This window comes from Tachysurus fulvidraco, chromosome 6 (genome assembly GCF_022655615.1).
Source record: "Tachysurus fulvidraco isolate hzauxx_2018 chromosome 6, HZAU_PFXX_2.0, whole genome shotgun sequence".
Classification (NCBI taxonomy): Eukaryota; Metazoa; Chordata; class Actinopteri; order Siluriformes; family Bagridae; genus Tachysurus; species Tachysurus fulvidraco.
The window spans coordinates 18,946,761-18,966,152 of NC_062523.1; the positions used below are offsets into that span (position 1 = coordinate 18,946,761).

General features: G+C 38.0%; 2 protein-coding genes and 2 non-coding genes across 26 annotated transcripts in view; all 4 read right to left on the minus strand.

The window, feature by feature from the left end:
- Positions 1–6,385, minus strand: part of clasp1a (cytoplasmic linker associated protein 1a) — a 48,787-nt gene extending 42,402 nt beyond the window's left edge. For 19 of the 23 annotated variants that reach the window (XM_027164292.2, XM_047814680.1, XM_047814677.1 and 16 more), the window contains exons 1-2: positions 6,234–6,384; positions 2,242–2,814 (exon numbers count right to left, since the gene is read on the minus strand). In XM_027164292.2, the coding sequence (XP_027020093.1) occupies positions 2,242–2,436 (195 nt within the window). In that variant the 5' untranslated portion in view covers positions 2,437–2,814; positions 6,234–6,384. Of the gene's footprint in view, positions 1–2,241; positions 2,815–6,233 lie in introns of all 23 variants that reach the window. The other 4 variants (XM_047814678.1, XM_047814683.1, XM_047814682.1 and 1 more) reach the window with 1 other exon arrangement.
- A 1,818-nt stretch (positions 6,386–8,203) lies between these two features.
- On the minus strand, positions 8,204–12,268 carry nifk (nucleolar protein interacting with the FHA domain of MKI67). Its single transcript, XM_027164070.2, has 6 exons — positions 12,026–12,268; positions 11,481–11,603; positions 10,986–11,094; positions 10,119–10,330; positions 9,981–10,028; positions 8,204–9,144 (listed from the first exon to the last, which is right to left on the minus strand). The coding sequence occupies exons 1-6, from the start codon at positions 12,125–12,127 to the stop codon at positions 8,938–8,940; spliced, it is 801 nt and encodes a 266-aa protein (XP_027019871.1). The 5' UTR covers positions 12,128–12,268; the 3' UTR covers positions 8,204–8,937.
- On the minus strand, positions 9,749–9,875 carry LOC113654634. Its single transcript, XR_003443446.2, has one exon. It is a non-coding gene; the product is annotated as a small nucleolar RNA ACA64 (small nucleolar RNA).
- LOC113654633 lies at positions 11,189–11,315 on the minus strand. Its single transcript, XR_003443444.1, has one exon. It is a non-coding gene; the product is annotated as a small nucleolar RNA ACA64 (small nucleolar RNA).
- Positions 12,269–19,392: the final 7,124 nt, after the last annotated feature.

Genomic DNA, 19,392 nt, shown 5'->3' on the forward strand with positions numbered 1-19,392 from the left:
AATTCATGTATTTCTAGTTGTAGCCCTGAGGTCAAACTCTAATTTTATGTCTCTCACACAGCCAAACACAGTACACCATGCACAAAAGGACTTATGACTATAAAAATACAATTTACATAAACTACAATTTAATTAACTGTTTAATAATACAAAAATAAATAAAAATACAAAAGATAGATGGCAGCAGTAAGTGTCCTTATGCTGATTTCAATTCTAAGGTCTGATATATCTTTTTACCAGCATCATGCCTTGTCTACAGCATGCAACAAACATAGATCCATTTTCACTTCTAAAAGGCATTTTATTGCACAAAACATGAATAAATAACCATAAGATTGTTCTGTTGTTTTGCATGGTTTTCTGCTTGAAGAAGTGTGCTCCAATAAAAAAATACTAAAAAAAAAAATTAACTCGGCTGATCACAAGCGCATTCACCAATCTCTAAGCCCTCTAACCACTAACTGTGTGTGTGGCTGTTCTCAGATCTCAGTGTTCTGTTTAAGCTATGAGGGAGTAAACGTATGATAACCTAAAAAACAACAACAACAAAAAACAACAACAACAAAAAAATCAGCTAGTTTTTACCATCTTGCTCCTTGTACGATAGGATTATAATAAAAAAACAACAAGTATAACAAATAAACCGTTTATGACACACGAAACAGAGTGCAAAAACAATAACGGTGATCAGTGGCCCTTTTATTTCTGTAGCCGGCTCCACGTTCTTAAAATTCAGGGGGATGATTTTATGATTGCAGGAATACAATGGCCAACGGGAGCGCAAAATGTATGTGCAAAGTCTGAATAAGCATGATGATATGAAATAAAACTTCTAAACCTACATATTTCTTTACATAAAAGCAGTGTAACCATTCAAACGGCTCATCCAGCTGCTCCCAACCACAGCTTCTGTGAATCTTTCATGCATTGATCATTACACTCACAGTATTGATGCTGAAGGAAACTGAAGGATTAAGTCACATTGTCAAACATTAGCACATAGCATGTCAGGAGTAACATGACAGATTACTCATTAACTGTAAACACTAACCTAGCAGTACCTTGATGCAAATTGCTTTAAAATTGTTATTGATTAAAACAAATGATTACTAGTGTAACTGCTTCTTAAAGATGATAGAAACTAGAGTCGATGAACTCGACTCAATCACAATTTGTATAATAATCAGGCAAAAACTCAAATGGTCTTTTAAAAAGGCACTGCCTGTAAGGTGAAAATATATTTGCATGAAGAGATTTAACCAATTTAACCAAGACTCAGACAATAGATACCAGTAACACCACAACTGCCATGACCGGGCATATAAAAAGAACAAATGGGAATGTTCTTACGAAACTCTATATATTAGCAAGAGCAATTTCTTTTAACTAGATCTGGCCTAGTTACAGGACACCTAATAATGTGTACAGTGCTTGAATAGTCTTTTCAGCAGCCACAGATTCACAGATTATAATGTTTTTCATTTCTAATGATTCCCAGCATGACACACAATTTTAAAGCTTGCACTTACATCTTATATTCTGGTTTTATATCTTTTGCAGTTTTACATCTTGCACATTTTCTGACCTTTTTTCTGGCTACCTGTAGTATTACTATGAATTACTAGTAAATCCAGTAAAAACCTCCATGTTTGCAAAAGCAGCTCAGAGTGGCGCTCGATCATAAATCCAATAGCAAGCACTTCGTCATCTTTGATGTCAGGATCCACACAATTTTTAATTAACAAAAAATCTCTTTAACCGTTCATTCACATTTATGGCATTTAGCAGATGCCCTTGTCCAGAGGGACATTTTATACAATTGAGCATTTGAGGGTTAAGGGCCTTGCTCAGGAGCCCAGAAGTGGCAGCTTGGTAGAAGTGCTATTCAAACAACCTTCGGATCGATAGCATTAAATTGTGTCCATTACTACTACAAAGTCACAGAAACTTTCCAAGAATCATTACTCTCTATGATTTACACTAAGCACAGAAATGAAAAACATTATGGTGCCATGAATTATTAGAAATTCACAGTGACCTTTAAAGGGTGAGTGCACTTGAAAGTTTGCCTCTTATCTACACATCCTAGTCAAACAATTAAAGTGTGACGTCAGTACTGTCAATCAAAGGAAAAAAAAAAAAAGAGTCATACAACTTAATCAAACTCATTCTGTAATCATTATTTACTTTGCAATAGAAAAACACATTATTACCACATTGATTAAACAATACAGCTTTTACCTTGAAATTGCTGGAGTTGACCCAGGAGGAAGCAAGGCCATCCACCATCTTGTCCAATGCAGTTTGGTCCTGCTCCAGGTCATGAGACTTTTCCGTATCAGTGATGTAGTCGATGAGCTCCTGACCAACCTGAAGCCTCCGGCCCACATCCTTCTGTAGCACTTGTGCCAGACAGTACTCCATATTGGGCTCCATAGCCTAAGCTGCTCAACCACCACCTCAACGGCAGCGGGAGAGGAAAACTGAGAGAGACCTTTGGCGTTCTTTTGTGACCCAAATTAAAGAAATGACAACGCTTAATGTATTAATATCCTGTCTTATGGCAAATCCTGTTTGCACGGCAGGGCAGCAAAAGGCTGAGCCTTGAGGATGTAGGCCTAGGAATGGCAAAAATGCACCATATGTTTCGCGACAACAGCTGATGTGGTTTGTGAGCTCTCCTTTTCTTTCAAGCCAAAAGGCTACCAACAGCAAACCTTCTAAGAGTGGCTGCAGCATGGAGTGGGGTAACTAGTGCCAGAGAGGAAGGCTTCTGTGGAAGAATGCTCCATAATCCCACTAATGTTGGACTACCTAGGGTCAAGATAACAAAACAAACAAGTTAGTCAGTACCCTTGTAATCAAACACCAGTGTAACCAAACCTGTAGTTTTGTCAGTGGAGTTCAGTAGGTAATACATGTCATTTGACAAATGTTTGAGAGACAAACATTTGGCCATGAAACGTCTGTTCTAACTATGGGTGGTGCTGCAACTGCCATGCCGTAGCTCCATGACAAAGTAGAAAAATATGAGCCAGATGCCCATTAGAGCTGAACTAGGATCAAACTCTCCATGTCTGACCAATTAGATGACCCACGTACATCACATCACAAGAAACACCTACAAACACCAAGCTTTTTTCATTAACATGAAAACATGAACATAGGAAACTCCACAGGTAGCTAAAATTCCTTTAAGAGATTATATAAAATCTTTTTTTTCCCCCAAGAACCGCATTTTATTACTCTTATAGCACAACAATTTACCAATGATTGCAATTTTATATTTATTACAAAAGGATAAGTTGTCCACTTCATAGCTACTTCGGGCTTTTATTGTTATTTCATCCGTATATAGCTGACACGGTACATAGTGAAATGAAAAGTTTCCCCAGGACCACGATGCTACATGAAACACAAAAAGCCACATAACACAGAACTAACAACATAAGAGCTAAGGAAGTAAAGTTGTCCTAGCCACATTTCTTTTTAACTTTTTATTTTTTTGTTACATTACATATACATTTATACTGTTTTTCGGTTATTATATAGCTATATTTATATATTTAGCGCTATATTTTTAGCTATAAAGTTACTTGATTTTAAGAGAAAAAATGCAGCTTGTTACTGAGAAGCACAAAGTCCTCAGTCCTGAAGAATATTCCATAGCAACTAAAAGCTATAGCTTTGCCTCAGACTCAAATCGCCAACACTGGAGATTCCGTCTATTAACATTAAATCAATGTCGTACCACATCCAAACTTTCAGACTGTGGCATGTCTAAACGTTTTACCACATCCAGGATTAGATGCTTATCTTTGTTAAGTAACTCTTTTCATTAGTCATCTTAGGATATAAGCCTCTGACACCTGCGAGCTATTTTGTTTTGTAAAACACTGCCGCTACTCCAAAACAGCAAACCTGTTTTTTTCTGACAGATCAGTCATCAGTCATTGTAGACAACTTTATGAACCAGACAAAGACGTCTGTCTAAGACTCTGTCTAAGACTCTTTTACAATATACATTCACTGAGCACTTTATTAGAAACACTGCTAACGCAGGGTAGAGCCTCCTTTTGATCTCAAATCAGCCTTAATTCTTCATAGCATGGATTACACATCATATAATTACTACAAATTGTGCAGGTGCACTTTCTTTGAGTCTCTCTTTACCACGTCACAAATGTCTTCCAGCAGACTGGCAATCGCACTGAATAGCGCCATCACGTTCATGAAACCACTTTGAGGTGGCTTTTGCTCTGTGACATTGAGCATGATCATGCTGTATGCAGCCATTTGAAGATAATAAATGAGGGTTATGAAGGGATGCACATTGTCAACAACAATACTCAAATAGGCTGTGGTATTTAAGTGCTTATTAATTAGAATTAACAGACACAACGTGTGCCAAGAAAACTCCACCAGTCTGGATTATTGACAGAAGGTAGGTTGGATCCATGAATTTATGCTTTTGGCAGCATGTTCTGTCCCAACCATTTGGGTGTCTCAGAAGAAATCAAGATTCATCAGACCAGGCTGTTTTCCAGTCTTCCAGTGTCCAGTAGCCCAGCTGCCTCTCTGTTTGACGTGTTGTATATACTGAGATGCTTTTCTGCTCAACATAATTGTACAAAGTGGTTATGTCTTCAATCTAAACTGCTGTTCTATACCTGCATTTTATGTATTTTGCTGCTACATTGGCTTAAATTGGTTGCATGGTTGATTTAAGAACTGCATCCATTTGTAGGTCTAACTAATAAAGTGCTCAGGGATTGTTTAACATTTACAGTCAATCATGTCGCTGACACAATGTTAAATTCACCCTTTGTGTCTCAAACGCTCCTAATTTTGTGCATAATTACACAACATGTAAATCGGGTAAAAGTCCACATGGAAATGAATCGAAAGTCCCGACTTGATTCCGTACCTTGACATATTTCCTTTTGAAACAAGAAGTCAGACTAGCTGTAAGCTGAAGTGTTCGAATGATTTACACAACAACCAAGAGCATTCAAAATATGCCACACGCCCATCAAATCTAAACAAAGATTAGAAGAACAGTAAAGAATTCAACAAAGGCAGTTTCCCCCTTGAATTGTGCAGAATTTCTCAACACCGCCATAACACCTATGTAAGTCTGTCAACATTCCTAATGACAGACAATAAAACAGACATTACAATTACACTACAACAATTACAATACAACATTCCTGATGACCGACAACCATGTTATTGGTGAATCACCAGTGTTGGAAAGCTGCATGGTGATCATCAGGAATATCCTTTATGGTAGATAAAATATCACTTTCTCTTGCTGAAAGAGAATAAAGCTAGGGCTTTAGTCCTAAAAACAGAAAAGCGTTCTTCATCAATCTGAGATAGCAAAACATTCCAGCATCAAACTACCTGAAGTTTGTACACGCCAAACGATGCTGTACACATAACCAACTTACACAAATAAAGGAGGTGAACTGATGAACCACAAGCTGCTATGGTGGTGGAGCAAAATCCACCCCCCATATATAGGGAGCATTTAATGGGGCAAACACAAGATTAGTACAGAGCGAGTCATCACTACATTTCAATCTATATCTATATCTATATGTAAATATACCACCACACTCTTGTCTCCGAGACTAGAACAGGTACAAAAGGCTCTGAGAGACATCAGATTACAATCCTACCTGACTGTATTTCAGGTACACAACCCCAACATAATGAGTAAGCTGTAGCAGGCAGCTAAAAGCTAGCTGCTGAACACCAGCAGAAATAACAAACGCTATAAAGAACAGATAACCGTCTTAGATTTACGTTTACCTCTTTATATATCGCCCACGTTGAGAACTAAATACGTTAATATGCAAGATTTAGACCAAATAACTGACGGTTCGTCTCTGTTTTGCGCCTTGTCATCGCCCTGTTAGCGTTAGCTTCGGTGCTAAGTGCTAATCTTCTGGCTACACAGGAGGATTTATACAGTATTAAAAATGCAGCGCGAATAAGACAATAAATCAACAGACGGAGCAATTTCCGAGACAGCTCATCAGTCATGTACAGAAACGATTAGTTTGCGTTTTCAATGATTTTGTGTGTGTTTGTTTAAAGCTAGCCTGACTGATGTTAGCTCAGTACAAATCCAGCACAAAGCGCGCTATCTACAGGTCAATGGGGAAAACAATACAAGTCACAATGAGAGGTCCGAATTTACTGTACAGTCCAAAATAACGACTCACCTTGATAATTATCCTGTAATTAAGAGGTGAAAAAGCCGTTTCAGACGCTGGAGGTAAAAGAGCAGCAGCGATGAACGTGTGTGTGTAGTCAGAGCTGCCCTGCTGTGAGGGACAATAACGGAGTCGCAGTGCGCATGCGCTAATTATCAAGTCCCCCACAATATGATTGTAGACCTTATGATGTGGAGGAAGTTCACAATGTTTAAGACACAATTCTGACCATTCTTCCATCAGCACCTTTACATTTTAACTTTGTAGAATACCACAAAAAAAAAAAAGCTTTGCTATTTCTGGTCTTAGAAATGTATTTATGGCATGAATTCATGGTTCCCACTCTTTTTCAGAGATCATTTTCCAGGACTTTTCCAGGACATTTCAAATTTAGGAAAAAAAGACAAGGATCACAGATTCACGGCCTAAAGTAATATGTTCTTCTCTCCAGAAGGCCATTACTTTACTATAAAATTAGAAAAACACCAGATACACATACACACAGAGCTTCTGAAGTTAAACTCTTCACTTTATTATAATGAACACATTATAACAAACTGCCAAGGCCCTTCTTGTTAAAATTTCCCTTCCCTCTTCCCCCAACTGCATTCTCAAAAAACCAAAAAAAAAAGGCCATTAAGAAAAATAACTGCAGAAGCATTCCCAAACGGAATAAACATTTAATTGTCTGTCCAAAACATTCACTGCATTAAGCTCCAATGAACAGTATCCTTTTAAACTAGTGTAGTTGCTTTAAACTCTCTTGCATGTTTTCCTAACTTTGTTCTAGAGCTGCTAACTGTGATACTTTTCCATTTGATTTTGACAGGTGAAGTCATGCTTTCTCTCTGCCCTGATTGCCATTTCATCTGCCTCTTTTTGCATGGTTTCTATGCTATGCATTATTTTTTTGTCTTTTTGCATTGACATTTGCAATTTCTTGCTGCAGGTCTTTTCTTTTCCTCTCATTGGCAGTTTCGACTTTCTTTTTCTTTTCATCCTGGAACTACTATGGTTAGTGAAGGATAGAAAGGAAGTCACTTCACTTCTTGTTTAGTGAACTGTTGCAAAAATCGATATCACATTTGCAAACGTGTTTTTAAGTTTATATAAGTAAACCTATTATATGTTACCGGTCTTCGCCTTATGTTTACAACACTAGTCTGTGCTGCACTTTGAGCAGGCAAATAATTGTTCATTGTAAGATTCGCTGTGCATCGCGTCAGTAGAATATCTGAATATTTCGCTCATAAAACAGGTTTGGGGACTGTGTGGATGGATTACTGGAGACAATTTGTCATGTGAATGAAATTTCAATATTTATAAAATAAAAAGAGCGCACATATTAATACCCTTTCCTTTCTCAGACCAATGTCGTCATGCATGCTTTAATTTGCTGTGCATTCCCCTTGCACATGATATTCAGATTAACAAGGTTAATATAACCTGCTTACCCGTGACCATTCGCTGAAAACATTCGAGCACTTAACCATTTCTAGCACCTGAAACCGCCAACACAAGACAGCGTTAAACAGCGATTAAACAGCATAACAAAAAACCCGTCAAAACTCAGCGTCCCTGAACAGAGCGCTTTCTGTTACTAACGTTATTCGTTTCGACCAGTTGTAAACTGTTCTTTAAATGATCAATAACATTTAAAAATAATAATTTACATGTTGCCAAGACTTTTTCCAGGACAATCCATGTTTTCCAGGATTGGAACGTTGGTCATTAATTTTCCAAGACGCGTGGGAACCCTGCATGATGGTCATTTAGAGTGTTTCTTCCCACCATGTAATGTAACTCATAATTGAACAGATATTATCAACTCTATTCCTGTACATAAAGACACTTTACCTGGCAATAAACCCCGGTCTGATTAATAATGGTTTCAGAAAGTTTCTTGCGCCCTCTAGCGGTAGGTAGACATAAAAATCTAAAGGGGATCAAATGCATAAAAAATCTTTATAAACTATTCATATTTTTCAAGATAACGTTAGTGGCTAATTTTATTTTTCTGCAGTGACAAAAATACACAATGAAAGAGTTTTACATCATCAAATGCAAATAATGGAAAAGTGAATTCCATGTCTATAACACAACGCAGATCTGGGCCACAGTTAAAGCATAGATAAATAAGGCTTTCTTAATGTTTTTTTTTTAATGAAATATTTTTAAATATTTTTATTTTTCCTTAAAGAAACCAAATATTTCATTTTCTGAAACTGGCACTGATTATAAACAAAGTTCATACCATCATGGCCAGCTAATTATTTTCCATGGATATGGCAAAACAAACATTTGCATGTTGTCTGCTTACAAATCAATCGAACTTCTTAACATGCATTTCGTTTTTCATTGTGTAACACTTGAAAGCCATAATCCACACAATGCCACACATTAACAATGTGACAACACATTCAGAAGCAGAGGACTAAATAAGAGTATTCATTTTAAAAAGGTTGTATGTACATTTTATGCCATTTTCAGGACGACATCCCAGGCACAGCCAATGAACACATTTGCATAAGAAAAGGTCTCAAGTAGACCTTTCTAAATGCTGAAACAATTCTGTAGTTCATATAAAGCAGGACCCCTGCTTTGTAGGTGCGTCTCCATTTCCTCAAAAAAGGACCTGAGAATCCTCTGAATACAAATCTAGACATATTAATTAAACCAATTTAGCTCTTTAGTCCCTCTTCAAAACAGAGGCTCAACCCTCATCAGCATGTGAAGGTTCCTCTTCATCTTCTGACGTTTCCTCCTCCTCCTCCTCCTCCTCTGTATCCTCAGAGTCTTCAAAATTTTCAATGTTCTTTGGTGGCATTTTGAGAACAATTTCATCATCTACATCATCATCCTTGACTTTCATGGACCTCCTCCTCTCCAAGACTGAAGGTGTACAAACCGGTGTGGTGTCCTACAAACAACAAATGATTCACAAAAAAAAATTTAAAAAAAAGATCAGTATCAGAAGTGTGTGAACATGGCTTTAAATAAAAAGCCACCGCCAACGACTCCCCCACAGACATGTTGGTCTAGTTTCAGTTTGGTAAAGAGTTTCCTAGATTAGCCTGACACCAATGACTACTACATGCTACTAGTGGAGCCAATAGGCATTAGCCCTTGATTCGTACAGAGAGCAATGTGGCGGCACTTTAGAGCTTAACCTCTCCAGCTCTCACCTCATCTGGACACTCTGCACAAACAATAATGAGATGTTTGGTGTTTGCTATCTTCGCTGCTACTACATGGGATTTCTCATTAAACATGACAAATGTCACTGGAAAACAGGGAGAGTTAATGTATGTTTTTGTAGGAAATAATTCAGAAACCTGAATGTTATCAATTATGATTGAGAGCTATGACATTCTATTAAATTTCACTGTAACCAGTAAAGCAGTGTCCTGTTATTGCTTGTGTTATTCTCATTGGGATAACAAAAAGACAGATACAAATGATCACAATTATATATAAATATACTCAATGTATTTGAGGGTGGAGTTTTCTGTTTAAACTTACTGGAGTGTTGGCACATGGGTTTCATTGTACAGCTACATCAGCTGACAATAAGCTAAATGTACCATCTTTCTGTTGGCACAATTATCTTACTCCAGAAGACAAATACACCTAGAGTAATTTTCAGATTGTGCCAAATAATAGTTAAGTCTGAGGAATCTCAGCTACTGTAATTATAATTGCATTACATCAACTCTATCGAAAGAAAATCAATGCCAGTGTTCAAACTGTACTCACCTCACTGCAAGTCGATGTATCTGACAGAGCTTTCTTTGCCTGAGCTGCCTGAAAGAGAGGAATATTTTGGTTTGTTTATAACAAATAATAGGTTACTAATTAAAAATTAATTAAAAAGAGTTTTACTCGTATACTAACAAATCCTGGAAAATCATAGTCGATGCCCTTTTCTGCCAGTCTCTTGCGAAGCTTTGATTCTTTGCTTAGAAGTTTTCCAGAAAGTTTCTTCATCTCTTCGGGGCCATGGTTTCGATTGTAACGTGCCACTGCAGGGCGCTTGGGCTTCTTAAATATTTTCTGAGAACCAACAAACAGCTTTTCATGGACTTTCTCAGGTGGCACCACATCACCTGTCCAAAAAACAAACAAATTAATTAATGAAAACATTGAGACATCCATTTAACGTCATCATTTGTTAATGCTTAATTAATACAACTAAAAAAATAAAAGAAAATCACAAATACAAATATTGCATTAACAGAAACATGGGGCATATTTTAACCACACTTTAGTAAGAGAATTAAACACATAAAAAGAGGAATTTACTTGGACTTTTCTAATTTAATTAACTGATTATTAGTAGATTATGGTCAAGGTTTTAATGTACGCAGGAAACAAATACACAGTAAAGAAAAGATCTATTGTGATGGAACTTAAAAAGCTGCTCGTCAGTTTATTTTTTACCAACTAAAGAGAACGCAGCCCCACCTCTGTGATTTCTATGGGCTTACAACCCAGAAGCTTGTGAAATCAAAACACATTTTAATTAGCACTCAGTCTGACTGTGGCTTTAGCTGAGAACATAAAATGGAATCGTTTTCAAGTGTCTCAGGTCACAAAGAGTGAAAAAGGATAAATGTTACAGTTAAACTGCGGATGTTTGAATACGTACAGGTAAAAACACATAATCCTGCTTAAAATAGACCATACTTGACACAGCAATCAATCACATGGTCAGAATTAACAGTCACATTGACAACATTAGCAGTAAACAATTTCACCCACATTTGATCAGTCTTTCTCCCATGAGGTAATTGTTCATGGTCTCTGCGACGATCTTGGCCACTTCGTCGCACTCAAATTCCACAAACCCGTAGCCTTTACTCCGGCCTGTCTGCAAATATAAACCCAACAAACATCAGCTCAGAATTACAGCCCTTCAAAACGCACAAGGCTGCCACTATCTTCAGAATGTTCATACATTTGCTTAATGTAGGCACATGGGTTTCATCGCGCAACTACAGAGCTGGCGATAAGCTTAAATGGACCATCTTTCTGTGGGCACAATTATCTCACCCACCGCAATACAAGTGCTGCAGGTAATTTTCAGATTGTGCCATTCAATATCATCACTGAACACAATTTTACACAATGTGTGTGTGTGTGTGTGTATATATATATATATATATATATATATATATATATATATATATATATATAGAGAGAGAGAGAGAGAGAGAGAGAGAGAGAGAGAGAGAGAAAACAACAACATGTAATTACCTTTTTACTTCTGGAGAGCCTCAAGCGCAGGACATCACCAAACTGGGAGAAGTAAGACCTGAGCTGTGGCTCGGCGAGCGACTGGGGAAGGTGGCCCACGTAAATCACACCTGGAGTCAAAACCTACAGGAGAAAATGTAGTAGAATGTATTGAGTTTCCATGAAGCATAGCGAGTAAACTAATCTTCGGTACAGACACGGTAGCCTAGTAGTTTAGTCTTTGGGCTACTGACCAGAAGGTAATGGGTTCGAGTCCCAGGATGCCACTGCAAGGCCCTTTAACCTTCAATTGCCTGATTATATCAATTTAAAATATAAGTCACTCTGAATAAGGGTGTGTGTATAAATATACACAGAAATTAACACTTCTGGCAAAAAAAAAAAAACAGCAGTGTTAACTGAACCAAACCTTTTAAATCCAAATAAATCTTCTACCCTTTCCCCACCAAAACAAATAGTAGACTTAAAACACCTAAAACCACCATCCACCTTCTCATAGCTGTAGGTTAGCTACAGTAAAGCTACACCAAAGCCGAGGCTCGTACCGTTTTCTGTCGCTTTTTCACTTGCTGCACTTTCTTCTGAAACTCAGCGTCTTCACTCGGGTTAAGAGCGAGCAGCTTCCCGCTCTGTTTCGTCTCTGTCATGCTGGAAATAACTTTAACTACAAAACAACAATAAAAATAATAAACAAACTAAGGAACGTTCTTCACATACGACATAGCACACGATAAGCAACCACGTGTCTGGACAGAGGAAGCACAACCTGCTGGTGGCTACAAACACGTGACTTCCTACACGAAATGTTGTGATGCGCCACCTGCTGTACCGGAGAGCACAAGCCTTCCCTCAGAAGGAAGTATATCAGTATATACCGTAATCAGCAGAATATGCGCGCACAAAACCACCAACCCATCAACAACCCATTTTTTTGCGGTAATGTTTAATGTCTAGTTTATGCAGGTGATGTGGAGAATGTTTTTGAATAAGCCTGAAGCTAGCAGTTTATTTCACTTTAGTGTCGTTTTTACTCTTGTGAGCCTTGACCTAGTCTAAACCTATATCAAATAATACATGTCTTAGGAATCAATCTATGTGGTAGGGTTGAGAGGAGAAATACAATTCAGGCACTGCTGCTGTCTGGTGGAACTAAGGCCCGTTCACACTGCAGGTAAAAGTGGCCCAAATCCGAAATTTTTTGGGGGTCAAATTTTTTGGGGGTCAAGTGACCAGGTCAGACTTCTTCAGGAGTAGTGTGAACACGCAAATCTGGCACAGATCTGATTTTTTTTTTCAAATCAGATCTGGGCCACTTCCATATGTGGTCCTGAATCAGACCCAAATCTGATTTTTTCCAATGTGGCCGCAGTGTGAACAGCCAAGGCGGATTTGATGCGACTTTTACGTCAATCTACATCGACATTCGTCACAATTATTCGGCAAAAACTTATTTTTTTGCTTAAAGTTTTTTTTTTTTTGTTTTTTTTTGCGCCGGCGAAAACGTGACACAAACGTGACTGGTAACGTGTGTGTGTGTTAAGAGTGTTATATAAAGTGGTTACGTGAACCAGCTCATAATGTTTGCATCATGTATACATCACATTACTTCCTCCATAACCTCGCCTTTTTAGCGCAACGGCGTGCTGCGTGTGACGTCATTGTTATTGTTCGTTTGCGCATGCGGGTCAGTTCGAAACAGCAAACAGTTCACACTGGTTTCTGATATAGGCCACATTTTAAAAGGTAATGTGAACAGCCAAACAAAAAAAATCAGATCTGAGCAAAATATCCGAATTGAGCATTAAGACTTGCAGTGTGAACGTGGCCTTAGAGTCACTGCAAGCACTTCTTAAAAAAAAAGAGCATTTTTAAAACTCAAGATCAACCGATAGTATTTTTTTGTTTGTTTTCTGTTTTTGTGTTGGTGACAAATATGTTATGTCTGGTGGTGAAGATAAAAGTTCCTGCCTAGAGATAAATTTAATGTCTGCTTTTGGTAATGATGTTGCTATCTGTGTTATTACCTTGTGATAAATGTTCTATTACACCACATGTTGCTATTACCTTATCATAACGGTGCTATTACACAATAAATTAACAATAATTACACAATTCTAGCCACACGGGTTGCAAGCCAGTGACTTCTGTGCTTGTCCCAAGCCAGGATAAATAGAGAGGGTTGCATCTTGAAGGGCATTCGTTGTAAAATGTGCCAAACTTAAATATGTGAAGTTGAAGTGGAAGTTGAAAAAGGAAGAATGTTGTGAGGAATTCAGCCAGAAGATGAGACAAGCTTTGGGAGGTTAGGAAGAGCTTCCAGATGACTGGGAAACTCTAGCAGAAGTGATCAGGGATACAGGTAGGAGGTTGCTAGGTGTGTCATCTGGAAGGAGAAAAGAAGATAAGGTAACATGATGGAGGAGCAAGAAAGTACAGGACAGCATTCATCGGAAGAGGCCAGCTAAAAAGAAGTAGGACGTAGAAAGGACCAAAGAAAATAGACAGGATTACAAGGAATGGCAGTGCAGAGTGAAGAGGGATGTGGTAAAGGCTAAACAGAAAGCATACGATGAGTTGCATGCCAGGTTAGACATGAGGGAAGGTGAGAAGGTCTTGTACAGTTCAGCAAGACAGAGACGTAGATGGAAGGAATATTCTGAGGAGCTGATGAATGAGGAAAATGAAAGGGAAAGATGGTAGGAAGAGTTGAATATTGTAGAACAGGAAAAAGCAAAGATTAGAAAGGAGGAGGTGGGGAAGGCTCTAAGACAAAAGGGAAAGTGTGAAAAGGCTGTTGGTTCAGAAGACATATCATCAACAGGAATTTAAAATTGTGAGAAGATGCCTGAGTCAAAACCTACAGGAGAAAATGTAGAAGAAGATAGGTTTTCTAGTGCCAATCTTTAAGAACAAGAGTGATGTGCAGAATCGTAGCAACTACCTAGGTATAAAGTTGACGAGCCACACAGTGGAGCTATGGGAAAGAGTAGTGGAAGCCAGGATAAAAAAGGAAGTCGATATTTGTAAGCTAGAGTATGGCTTCTTGCCCAGAGAGAGCACTACTGATGCAAATTTTGCTATGAGAATGTGAATAGAGAAATACAGAGACGGTCAGAAAGAGCCGCACTGCGTCTTTGTGGATTTATAGAAAGCGTATGACAGGGTGCCAAGAGAGGAACTGTAGTACTGAATGAGGATGTCAGGAGTGGCAGAGAAGTATGTCAGAATAGTTCAGGATATGTGTGAGAGGAGTATGTGAAACAGCAGTGAGATGTCTGTAGGTCAGAAGGTGGAGGTGGGACTACATCAAGGATTGGCTTTGAGTCCTTCTTGTTTGTTATGGTGATGCACAGGTTGACAGATGAAGTGAGATGGGAATCTCCATGGTCAATGATGTTTGCAGATGACATTATGATCTGTAGTGAGAGTAGAGAGCAGGTGATGGAACACCTGGAAAAGTGGAGGCCTGCTCTGGAAAGAAGAGGAATAAAAGGCAGTCGTAGTGAGACAGAATACCTACTAGTGAGGCTACAGGGGGCTGAGGTCATGAAGGTGCAGGAGTATTTGTAAAGTATTTGGGGTAAACCATCCAGTGTGGCAGGGAGTGGGAAAAATAGGTGAAGAGTCGTGTTCAGGTGGGTTGGAGTGGGTTGAGAAAGGTGTTGTGTGACAATAGATTAAAAAACTGTACGAGACAGTAGTAAAACCAGCTATGCTGTATGGGTTAGAGACAGTAGGAAGAGACATGAGACAGTGATGGAGGTAGCAGGGATGAGGATGTTGAGGTTCTATTTAGGAGTGATGAAAATGGACAGAATTGAGTGTTTTGGGGTTGAGGCTAGATTGCAATGATTTGGGCATGTGCACAGGAGGGAGAGTGGTTATATTGGTAGAAGGATATTGGAGATGGAACTACTAGGTAATAGGAAACCAAGAGATATATGGAGTTGTTGATAGAAGACATGAAATTAATTTGTGTGATAGTAGAGGATGCTAAGCATAGATTCAATTCAAGTTTATTTGTATAGCGCTTTTTACAATAGACATTGTCTCAAAGCAGCTTTACAGAGCATAAACATAGAGTAGAAGGTAAACATAATTAATGATAAACGAAATAACGAATAATAAAAGTAAAAGAATTGACAGAATAAAAAATTCTAGATTATTATTAGATATAAATAGTTCACAATCTGTATGTATTTATCCCCCTATGAGCAAGTCTAAGGTGACTCAGGCAGCAGTGGCAAGGAAAAACTCCCTTAAATTGGTAAAGGAAGAAACCTTGAGAGGAACCGGACTCAAGGGGGACCCATCCTCATATGGGTGACACTGGGGGTGTGATTGTAATATATAGTCAGATAAATGTTGTATTGGTGTAAGGATCATGGACTTAGGATCTCCTTAGTATCACAGAGTCTAACTGGAGATGTCTCAGGATTCTTAGAGTCGGCCTCGGCTCAGTGGATGTCCAAAGGCTTCGTCCCACAGAGGACGTTGGGAGCTGGTACAATGTCTGGATGCCTCGGGATGGGTACAAAGAGAGAAGCAGTGGAAAGGGATTAACATATCTGCTGTTCATAAAAATGTGCAGGTCTGATGTACTAGTGCATGATATTATAGGATGTATTATGTGTACACCTGACTAAAGAGATGAGTTTTTAGTTTTAATCTACATTTAAACTGGGAAAATGTGTCTGAGCCCCGAACACTATCAGGAAGACTATTCCAAAGTTTGGGAGCTAGATAAGAAAACACTCTACCACCTTTAGTAGACTTAGATATTCTGGGAACTACCAGAAGTCCTGAGTTTTGTGATCTCAGAGAGCGTGAAGGATTGTAACTTGTTAGAAGACTAGTTAGATACATGGGAGCTAAACCATTAAGAGCCTTGTACGTAAGTAGCAGCAGTTTGTAATCAATTCTAAACTTAACAGGTAGCCAGTGTAGAGATGATAAAATTGGGGTTATATGGTCATACTTTCTTGTCCTAGTGAGAACTCTGGCAGCTGCATTTTGGACTAACTGTAACCTATTTATTAAAGATGCAAGACAACCACCTAGTAATGCATTACAATAGTCCAGTCTAGAGGTCATGAATGCATTAACTAGCTTCTCAGCATCAGATACAGATAGGATGTTTCTCAGCTTGGCAATATTTCTAAGGTGGAAGAAGGCTGTTTTGGTAGTATGGGCGATATGGTTTTTAAAAGACAAGTTGCTGTCTAATATAACACCCAGGTCTTTCACTGTCGAGCTATTAGTAATAGTACATCCCTCTAAATGGAAGTTAAGTTGTGAGAGTTTCTGTGCACTGGTTTTTGGACCTATAAGTAGTATTTCTGTCTTATCAGAGTTTAACAACAGAAAATTGCAGCTCATCCAGTCTTTTATCTCTCTAAGGCATTGAGTTAATTTGGACACTGTGGCTATTTCATCTGGTTTTGATGAGATATATAACTGTGTGTCGTCAGCATAACAATGGAAACTAATCCCATGTCTTCTAATAATGTTCCCTAATGGAAGCATGTATATCGAGAAAAGCAGAGGTCCTAGAACTGATCCTTGAGGGACCCCATAATTAACTGGTAATAAACTGGAGGATTCACCATTTAATTCTACAAAATGGTATCGGTCTGAAAAGTAGGATCTAAACCATTTTAAAGCCTGTCCATGAATACCTGTGTAATTTTGTAAGCGGTCTAGAAGAATGTTGTGGTCTATATTGTCGAATGCAGCACTAAGGTCAAGTAGAACTAATAAGGACATACAGTCTTGGTCCGAAGCTAAGAACAAGTCATTTGTAACTTTAACAAGTGCAGTTCCTGTGTATTGATGGGGCCTGAAACCTGACTGAAACTCTTCAAAGATATTGTTCTCCTGTAAGAAGGAGCTCAGTTGGACAGACACAACCTCTTCAAGTATTTTAGACATAAACGGAAAGTGTGAGATAGGCCTGTAATTTGATAGTTCATTTGGGTCTAAGTTAGGTTTTTTGATGAGTGGCCTAATAACTGCCAACTTAAAAGACTTCCTAAGTTACCTAAAGATAACGAGGAGTTAATAATATTAAGAAGAGGCTCACCAGCTTTATGTAACACTTCTTTCAGTAGTTTAGTTGGGATGGGGTCTAGTGAACATGTTGTTGATTTAGCTGTAGTAATAAGTTTATCTAACTCTTCCTGTCTCTGTAAAGCCTTAGGTGAGATTGCGTCACTAGTTGCTCTAATATGTTGAGCGTCACCTATTTTATTCCTGATACTTTCGATTTTATCAGTGAAGAATCTCATAAAATCCTCACTACTGAACTGTGATGGAATAGTGTGCTCAGATTTCTGGTTTTTTGTTAAACTAGCCACTGTGCTAAATAAAAACCTGGGATTGTTCTGGTTGTTTTCTATGAGTTTGCTCAGGTGCTCAGGCCTAGCAGCTTTTAGAGCCTGTCTGTAGCTGGACATACTGTCCTTATACACAATTCTAAAAACCTCTAATTTAGTTTTTCTCCATTTCTGTTCGAGGTTACGGGTCTCCCTATTGAGGGTATGAGTATAACTATTATACCACGGTGCAAGTGTTTTATCTCTAACCTTCTGTAATCTGACTGGGGCAACGGTGTCTAGAGTTAGGTGAAAACAGACGATTCACTGTGGCGATGCCATTTCACTACATGGCGCGATTACCATGTCATAAATGTGCTATAACATCACATTATGTTATTTCTTTGTGGAAAATGGGTTATTTTATCACACTTTGCTATTACCTTGTTATAAATATGCTATTACGCTATCTGGTGTTTGCCTTGTCATAACTGTGCTTTTACACCACATGCTGCTATTACCTTGTCATAACTGTGCTATAACACCACACTGTGCGCTGATATTGTTGTAAATGTGTTATTAATTCACACTATGGTGTTACCTTGTTTGTAAATGTGGTGTAATAAAACCTTGTTCTGTAATAACACAGGGTGTTATTACATTGTAGTAGGTGTTATTACCTTGTAGTAAACGTGCTTCAACATTGGAGTCTCAGTTCTTGCACATGTACGTTGGCAAAAATGACAGCATTTCCATGTTCCACAGGTGCTGATGGGAGCCCCCTGCTTTTGGCAAGGTGAATCCTTTGCAAGGTGGTCTGATCAGTTCTCTTCTGTCGGTCGAGCAGTCTAAAAAAGTTAAAAGAAAAATTTTTAATCTAAATATATATGTTTTCCTTAGAACAATTTGCATTTACATTTCTTCTTAATACACTTGTATGTTCATAATAAAGTGCTCAGTAGATGTATATTATCTATTATTATTTTTATTTAAGTGAATATAGGGAACAGAAGCCCAGCTCAGCAGAAAAACCTTTAATGTTGTTTATTGTTAATAACACCAACTTGGTCCTGTCCAGCAGTTCTCTGCAGTCTTCAAGCAGCTGATTGATGTGACTGTATGTCATCACAATTGACATTGAGTCATGAACAGTCTGTGGATAAACAGATGCAATGTTTGTATAATGAATGATCAGTAGTCGATCTCCACAATCATTTCAATAACAGCATCACCAAAAATATTCTGAATATTAATTCAGAAAATGGCAATCACATACTACCTTTTTCATTTTTGTTTTCACAAACATACAACGTCTGCCAATATAGGAATGATAAAAATAATATTCTTATTGAAAAAAGTCACAAACAGACTGAATGCTTGTAAACACTCCAGTAAGTAATTTTCAACTTATCACAAGAGATTGCTTGTTATGTTATAGATGTGTCCAGTTTATTTGTTGTTTACTTTGTTCCATTTATTTTGTTTTTTATTTTGTTGCACCTCAGTTATTTTTGTAATCTATTCTAATTTATTTTGTAATCTATAATTATTACAAACATAATATTATTATTATTAGTAGTAGTAGTAGTAGCAGTAGT

What these genes read in the sequence shown, in the direction of transcription:
- nifk (XM_027164070.2), bottom strand. Translation starts at nt 12,127, where the DNA reads ATGACAGAGACGAAACAGAGCGGGAAGCTGCTCGCTCTTAACCCGAGT. An exon ending in TGAAAAAGCGACAGAAAACG is followed by an intron (nt 11,604 to 12,025) that starts GTACGAGCCTCG and finishes TTTCTCCTGTAG; the next exon opens with GTTTTGACTCCAGGTGTGAT. An exon ending in GGCTCTCCAGAAGTAAAAAG is followed by an intron (nt 11,095 to 11,480) that starts GTAATTACATGT and finishes TTATATTTGCAG; the next exon opens with ACAGGCCGGAGTAAAGGCTA.